Source organism: Neltuma alba, unplaced genomic scaffold (genome assembly GCF_004799145.2).
Source record: "Neltuma alba isolate B1F8T4 unplaced genomic scaffold, ASM479914v2 tig00011604_pilon, whole genome shotgun sequence".
Lineage (NCBI taxonomy): Eukaryota > Viridiplantae > Streptophyta > Magnoliopsida > Fabales > Fabaceae > Neltuma > Neltuma alba.
In genome coordinates this window covers 143,206-151,452 of record NW_021636255.1, presented here as the reverse complement: position 1 = coordinate 151,452, position 8,247 = coordinate 143,206, and the positions used below count along the sequence as shown (strand labels likewise).

At 35.8% G+C, this 8,247-nt stretch overlaps 1 protein-coding gene across 4 annotated transcripts; it reads right to left on the bottom strand.

Moving 5' to 3' along the window:
* Nucleotides 1–2,543: 2,543 nt before the first annotated feature.
* LOC114715656 (serine/arginine-rich splicing factor RS40) lies at nt 2,544–6,364 on the bottom strand. 4 transcript variants are annotated; one of them, XM_028900516.1, is made up of 8 exons: nt 6,291–6,364; nt 6,084–6,116; nt 5,516–5,626; nt 4,139–4,251; nt 3,817–4,052; nt 3,437–3,669; nt 2,953–3,388; nt 2,544–2,842 (listed from the first exon to the last, which is right to left on the bottom strand). In XM_028900516.1, exons 3-8 carry the CDS (start codon nt 5,619–5,621, stop codon nt 2,818–2,820), a joined length of 1,149 nt encoding a protein of 382 aa, XP_028756349.1. In that variant the 5' UTR covers nt 5,622–5,626; nt 6,084–6,116; nt 6,291–6,364; the 3' UTR covers nt 2,544–2,817. The 4 variants fall into 4 exon arrangements, with proteins under 4 accessions (XP_028756349.1, XP_028756348.1, XP_028756350.1 ...); XM_028900515.1 differs by having other exon boundaries at nt 2,953–3,669; XM_028900517.1 differs by lacking the exons at nt 6,084–6,116; nt 6,291–6,364 and adding an exon at nt 4,487–4,823 and having other exon boundaries at nt 2,953–3,669; nt 5,516–6,032.
* Nucleotides 6,365–8,247: the final 1,883 nt, after the last annotated feature.

Here is an 8,247-nt window from a genome sequence, read left to right as displayed (position 1 = left end):
ATCAAACAGTTGTGTGAATTGCAGTTATGTCTTAAGTGACCGATAAGAAATGAAAGTGATTAGAGTGACAACTCATTAATTAGGACGCTTGAACCTTTTGCTTTACAACTTTATTTGACTTTCCTACGGTCGTTTTTCACATTTCACATATACAAGATTAAGATGAAATATAAATGAAAAATATTCCTTCTCAAAATTTTAAATTTGAAATTATCAAAGGGCTAAAAATTTTAGGCATGAAGAGCTATATATCATTGATTGTTGAATGGTAACGAACATGCATGAATGAGAAAAGTTTGAGTGAAATAGGGAAAAAACTTAATTCATGATATAAATTATCAACACTATGTGGCAATCCTTTTTCAGTTAAAACTTTATAATGTTCCATTTAAAATAATTGAAATTTCAAAATCTGCTGTAATAAATATTTTTCATGGTCATATAGAGTTTGCGACTCATGTGTGAACTAGTAGAAGGCAAAGCCAAAGCACGCAACTTTTTGAGTCAAGGAGGAAGAAGATACAAACAAGACAATTAGGAGATCAATATAATTAATTATCTTCAACTTTTATTGTTTAGGGAAAGATGTAAAAGATACCCAAAAAGAAATGGAAAAAGATAGTTTAATTATTGGCTAATTAGAGCCGAGGTTTTGATTATTGTACTTTTAAACATATAACACTTCTGTTCATGTAAAACGTGTTCTCATTTTTCCTCATCTTTTCGAGTCTTTATTGCTGGAATTCATATTCATATTATGCCTAATTAAGCTGATTTGAGTGTAAACATTAATCAGAAAAGTTTGCGTAAAATGGACACAAAGTTGAGGCGAAAAATATCACTTTGTGTTAACGCACTTGTCTAGTATTTTAAAAGAAAAACAAAAAGAAAAGAAATAAAAGCGTACATTTTTTAATCAAATATGAAAAAAAAATTAGAGAAATTCTATATCAAATAATTTTCTGGGAAACATTTTTCGGTATATGCATGCTAATTTGTTCAAATTATGAACTTTTTGAACGCAATTCAAATATTTAAATAATTATTTGTGCAAATAAATAATGCATGTATAAATGTTTTTAAATGCAACTTATTTTTAAAAATTTATTTAATAAAATTAATTCTACTGTAAAATCTGGCTAATTAAATATTAGTTGAGTGTGTCAATTAAATTTTTTAAATATTTTGGATTATGAATAAATAATTATGGATTTGCGGCAGAAACGAAGGAGAAGAGTTCCAGCAGCAGCGGCTGGGAAGGGCCGGCGGGAAGGGCCAAGGACAGGTCAAGGATGGGAGCGACACGTGTCGGGATCCTAAGGGAGCCGAATGGAACGAAGACGAGCAACGGAGGGCCGTACTCGTGGGGGCGAACTGGTCGTTGGGGGACAATTGAACTGCAACAGGATTGCGACGCGTGTCACATGGAGACGAAGCGCTCCCTGAATCGTACGGTGGGTGTCTGGTCAGAATGTTTCGATGGGCCCCAGCCAGCCAGTGTCCGCTTTTCCGGGACAGTTATGATGGTGATTTGTGAGGCGGACTAGAAATAGAATGCCTCATTTTCATACTTTCCCATTTGCAATGAGATTGGAAGCAGGCAACATTAAAGAAGGACAATTTATTGTATTCATATCATTCTTGTGTGTGAACTGTCCCAAGGCAACCTTTTATATTTTCATACCTCTTTTATTTTCTTCTTAATTTTTTTTTATGGAAAAAGGTCTCTTGTTATCTGATTTTTAAATTGCGCCACAGCACAAGATTTCCATTCTCTTCTCACCCGCCAAGGGGGGAAAAAACGTAGGGCTCAAGCGAAAGCAAGAAGGAGGGCCCGGCCCGCCCCTCATCTTACCCACTAAGTTTTCTGATGTTTATGGACCCGGCCCAGATCATTTGTGTCTTCATGCCTAACATCACATCCTCTCTCTTGCTTCTTTCCATGGCCCTCCTCTTCTTACCCCACTATTCCTCCCCCTCTAACCATTAAACAGCGTTATTAATTCCTTTTTCACTCCCTCCAATCCTTTTTATAAATTCTATTAATTACTTCATATAAGTTAAAATATACTACTTATGGTTCTTAAAACCTCATTTGACTTTTATTTTGATTTTAAATATAAAACCCCCAATCCACTTTGTTTCTAATATTTATGTATTTTTTTCAAGATAGTCATTCTAATAATGATAATTCTAGTTAATACACTTAATTAATAAGGATATTTTAAGAAAGACAACACCTATTCATTACAAATAATTAACTTAACTTATTTCTTTAATCTCATCAAATTAGTCAACTAGCTCTTATAATTAGGACTAATAGCATATATATATATATATATATATTCTACAAAATAGCTGATAAGCACCGGAAGGAGTAGTTAGTATCTCACAAACAATCCGATCACTTTGCCATGTTATTTCCCCCTATTAAAGAAGGCTAAATTTGCTGCGATTTCTAATATGAAACCCACAATTTTATTTCACAAGTATTAAAATTATTTATTTTAAAAAAAACCAAAATACATTGTCCATAAGTTGAGGATGATCTGAGTAGAATAACATGAATTAAAAGGAGGTTCAGCATCATAGAGGGGTATTCTTTTCCAGGAACAGAAGGAGTTCGAATAAATTTATGACTTGAATAACATGAATAAAATGGAGGACCGGTCTCGATTGTACATGCAATGAAAACTACAAGTTCTAGTGCTTTCTTACATCTACACTATCATTTTACTGCAACTAAATTCAGTTCCACACTAACAAAGCATTGCAAACAGGTTTCACCCCACCTATTTTGCTTCCGAGATCAAGGAATCATTCTTCAGCAGCAGGAGATTGGCTGGCATTTTGGACGATGAACATGCAAGTGCAAAACGATATAGTTAAGGAAAGTTGAAGAATAATATATTAGAATAACACAAACTCGGCAATAGTTTTTGCTTCACAAACCTGCCGTATGTTTCATTCACGGGACTTTCAGGAGCATCGTGGTTAGCATTGTCCTTTGGCTCAGGCATGGAATTTAGGTGATCTTCATCGCCATTGTAAGGACTACCATCACCTCTTGCATCAGGACTACTTATAGAGCCATGACCATTTTCAGGGCTAACCCTCTTCATATAGGAAGGACTGCGGTCGGAACAATCATTTTGAGGGGCTCTCTCTCTTCCATTAGGACTGCGGGAGTGAGAATTGCCACGGTCAGTTCTACCTTGTTCTTTATGATAAGGACTATGGCTTGAGCCACGAATAGGGTCAGAACCATCCCTCTCTCTTCCATATGGACTAGTGCTCCTGTGATTATAATCTGGGCTACCTCTCTCAATCTGTTGGGAGCTTCTACGGTGGCTATGACCATAGTCAGGGCTGCTCTTCTCTCTCTTATATGGGCTAGAGCCACGGCCATAATCAGGGCTGCTCTTCTCTCTCCTATATGGGCTAGAGCCACGGCCATAATCAGGGCTGCTCTTCTCTCTCCTATATGGGCTAGAGCCATGGCCATAATCAGGGCTGCCTCTTTCTCGGCGATAAGGACTGGGTGATCGCTTTCTATCATTGCTTATATCACGTGATCGATCATGGCTTCTATCAGGACTATATGCATTCCTCCTGTCATCATCATTCTCTGCAGCAAATTCAACTGTGATAACTCGATCCAGTAACTTGCTACACAAGAATTTCAACAGAAATCATTATGAGTATCATTGCAGAAGTAAAATAATTAGAAAAATATCTTGCTTTTAACCAGCACAATCAAGGTTACAACATTAAGTGCTTCACAGGTGAAGCAAGTTTGCAAAGACAGAGATCTACCTCATATTTGTAGCTTCCAATGCTCTGATGGCATCATCATACGAGTCATACTGGACAAATGCAAAATTCCTTCTAATCCTCACACTAACTATCTTGCCATATGGCTCAAAGTGCCTCTCCAAATCCCTAGTTCTGGTATGATATGTGTCAAAATTAATAACAAATAAAGTCTTTGATGGCCTTGAATTTGCTGAAGATCTTCTTGAACTACCAGGCCTTCTAATGCCGCGTTCATGCTACAACAAAACATAAATTATTTAAACATGGTGTTGACTTCTTTATAAGTAACAGATGTCATTTACGGCATCAATGTATGCCTTACTTTTGTCCATTCCACACGAAGTCTGCGTCCCTTTCGACCAAATTCTACCTGATCAAGCGCACGAATTGCATCCTCAGCATCTCTCTCATCTTCCATATAGACGAAGGCAAACCCTACAACCAAGCAAAATTTTTACAATTAGGAGACAGTTATCCCTAATTGTAAAGCAGAAAGGAGAAATTGGGTGAATGGTCATCTGTAAAAAAAAAAAAAAAACAATTTGGTTCTAGGGCAACAACTCACCCTTGGGCAGTACACAAACCACCTCTACACTTCATCCGTAATCAAAATTTTGGTAAACCTCACTATTTCTACAAACTAATTTGACTAGAAAAATTAGCAACAGACCTTGGGTAATGAACAAATTGATGTCAAGAACAAGAATCCAAAAGTGTAGGTCTCATGGTGGGTCAATGGAAATAGAGTGACATCTTCATTTAATCTGCTGCCTCTGCAGTGAGGTCGGCAATATTTCAACCTTCAAACATGTCTGATAAATTGAAGGCTGGGCAAAAGGCATGAAAAATGGAAGGCAAATGTGACTGAGGTAAAACATGGTACGGTGGTGCCACTTGAGACCAAATTGAATCTTCTTTAGAAAAAGAAGATGTACGTCACAGACATAAACGTATTTCTGAAAAGCTGATCCATTAGCCTGGAAGAGTATGGGTATGCCAAAATAATCCTGCGCCAAAGAAAATGTTGAGTATTGGGGTCGATGCTCAAAAAAAATATGCTTTTATCTTTTTCTTAAAGATATCTCCTGAACACCCCGCAAATGCTCAACAATGTGCCGCACATCAGGGTCCAACTACTCAGACTGAATCTCAACCGGGAGGTGAAGCTCGCTGGGATACAAGTCATGATGACAAAATTCATAAATTCTAAGCCGCCAATCCACCGTAGCAATGTGATTTGATGTCTGTTGGCGGGATGTGCAACTTATATAGTTTTTTATTCTTTTCTAAAAATAACTAAACGTTCTTTCATGATCACAAGCTACATAAACAGATATATTATTAATCTTTATATTGGTATATTTACACATTCAAGATAATGCATAATAGCTCATCTTATATTTTAAAAATTCTGACTCAATTATATTAGAGTTAAGCAATCCCCGATTTTGATGTGATTCCACAACACTTGATCCAATAGAGAGGTCAAAGAAATACCCAATTAAGTTGCTTAGAAAGAATTCATTTGACCATTTCACCAGGCCACAAGTGGCCACTACGTGCGTAAACGGGACCCAAAATATCCAATTTCAACCTCAACCATCAAAGCCATGATAATGTTCTCAAAGAAAGAGCTTTGGAAATCAGACTAGGAACATATTTATCTTCAAATGCACATAGAGGTCAAAGAAATGCTTACCGGACTTCATATCCACCCTATCAACCTTCCCATATCTTTTAAACAGCCGCTCCAGATCAGACTGTCGAGCATCATATTCAAAGTTTCCACAAAAGATAGACCTCATCTTCCCTGAACACAAGTTTTTAGAAACCTACCAGTCTTACTGTACACAGTGCAAAATTGAACAAACCTAATTGTTAAAAGTAAGAAGCATTCTTAAGTAGGCAGATTATTTATAATTTGAAGAAGTACTAGATATAATATGACAAAAAACGTGCATCAAATTTGAATAAGGGGTTGAAAATCTAAATACTAGCATTCAACAACAACTAAAAGAGCGGGTCCTTGGACAGATGAGCAACCAATAAGCATAAAAATTAGCATCCTTCTTGCTACAAATAAAATTTCCCGAATCCATAACCCCCCTCCTGTCCCCCCCAGGTGAAATGAAAATCCGTAAGCCAAATTAAACCACATAAAAAAAAATGCTTGTCGTTCATCCAAAATCGATGATGGAGGGGGGGAAGTTCCAACACGATTCACAAAACAAAAAAAAAAAAAAGGGAGAGAGACAAAAGAAGCTTACGATTCTTAGCAGATCAGCCCTGAGTTGTCAGATCTACAAGAAAACAATAGGTAAAACATTCAGCTCCAATAAAAATCCAAGAATCGATCAGATGAAAGAGCCGCCTTTCAAAACACCAAAAAAGTATAAAATCTTTGACACAATTTAGTCAAAGGATAAACAGAGATTCAGGCATCTGGGAGAAATTACTCAAAACCAAGCTCCTACCTTTCCAAGCAGAAACCTTGCCGCCACTGATTCGCTATCTTTCCTTTCGAAGGAAATAAGATATGGATCTGTAAAAGTCTTCAGTCCGTACGCTTTAAAGAGAAGGAGACAGGGGTTTTTTATTTTTTAGTTTTTATTTTTTGGGCCACATCAGAAAGCAGTAATGACAAATTAGGAATGCCCCCAAAAATTCAGGGGAAAAAAAAAAAGAATGCCCCCAAATTTTTTCAATTTGCATAAACGAATTTCATGAGTTTTATTAATAAGTTTTAATAGTTAAAGTATTCATGAGAATTTTATCAATATTACATTTTTATAGTATTTGAGTAATATCTTCATATCTTACGGGTCCATTTTTATAGGATTTGAGTTATCAACAACACGTTTTTTTTTTTAAATTAATCTTTCTACAATTTTTTTTGCCAACTTGTATAATTTTGATTCTTCACCTAATGGAAAGAACTCTCACATACTTGTCATATTTATAAAGCGTCGAACTCACCTCCATTATTTAAGTCAAGATTTAAAGGGTGTTTGGCTATTGTTAAAAACACTTCTTAAAAGTATTTTTTGCCAAAATAAGACAAATTTTTTTATATATTTGTTTTGTAAACTGTAAAAAACATTTTTAAAATTATGGTTTGGTTTTTGTCCAAACACCTTTTTAAAAATATGTCTAGTTTTAGATCAACCAAACGCTCTAATCTGTCTCGCGTCCGATGCAAATCTTATATTCTTCATAGCTTGCAAATCTAACCGTTTATTTGGGTAATGAAACCCTCTCCTGACAATCCATGGGCTCTCTAGCGGAGACTCATAGACGCACATAGAGGTTTTCTATTGGGCTTTTGGGTTTTGTTCATTGGACCCATCTCTGGGGTCAGGGAAGCCGATTCCTCCACTAGCCCATTCCATAAATAAGGCATTAGCCTTGTGTTTGTGTACGCAAAAGGTCATGTTCATTGTACCAAAAAGAAAAAAGGTCTAGTTTAAAAAGTCCCTCTTTGTCTATGGTTTAACTTGGCTGGAATTGCCAACAAGAGTAGGTAAGTTCAGCTTATAACCCCTAAAATTATGAGTTTGAATCTTACAGCCGATATAAGGATTCTGCTAGTGAGTGATCTATAAGTATCTCTATAAACACTTTTTAAGTCTAGATATATGCTTTGATCTTGGTTGCAACTCAATTCACTTAAACTTATATGTAATAAAATTAAAACTTGGTTGGAATCCCAACTAGTCAGTGTTATTGGATTAGTGGATGATTTTATAAAGCCAGAAAAAATATTGTTTTCGGCTTAAACCCATCCTTTGATACTTGCTTTAAATCATTGTGTGTGCGTGTGTGTATGAGAGAAATAACTATTTAATATTCAATACTACTGAGTTATATTATAATAGTACATTAGCACTGTAAGATGGAACTCAACTAATTGATTCAGCCTCATCAAAGTTAAAACTTAAAAGTATACCCTACACAAGGCGAAGGAAACTAAATTAAGGTCAGTTATTGATACCCTATAAATGTGGCGACCCTGGTACAGTGCCGAAAAGAAAATTAATTATACAAATGAATAGTGTTTTTCCATTTTTTTTTAAGAATAAACTGCAGTTCTAATCTTATATCAACACCTTAAAACCCATGATAAAATCATCATAGTTATTGATTTAGTTGTGATTTTTATAAATTTGCAGCGTGTGTCTGAAGAACCTCACAGCTAGTTAATTAAATGACGATTTAATTGCAGACAGAAAATGGCAGCCAAACAAAATGTTTACATATTTCCCCGCGCGCGTGTGTGAAACCAAGTCACTCTTAGAAATACAATCTTTCAATGTTGTGCGAGGCAAACGCAGAAATGGGAAATAATGAAGCTCATGTGGACCTAGTTCTGGGAGATGATGACACCTTCCTTTTATTGTCCTCTCTACCTATAAGAAAATTAATTAATTATTT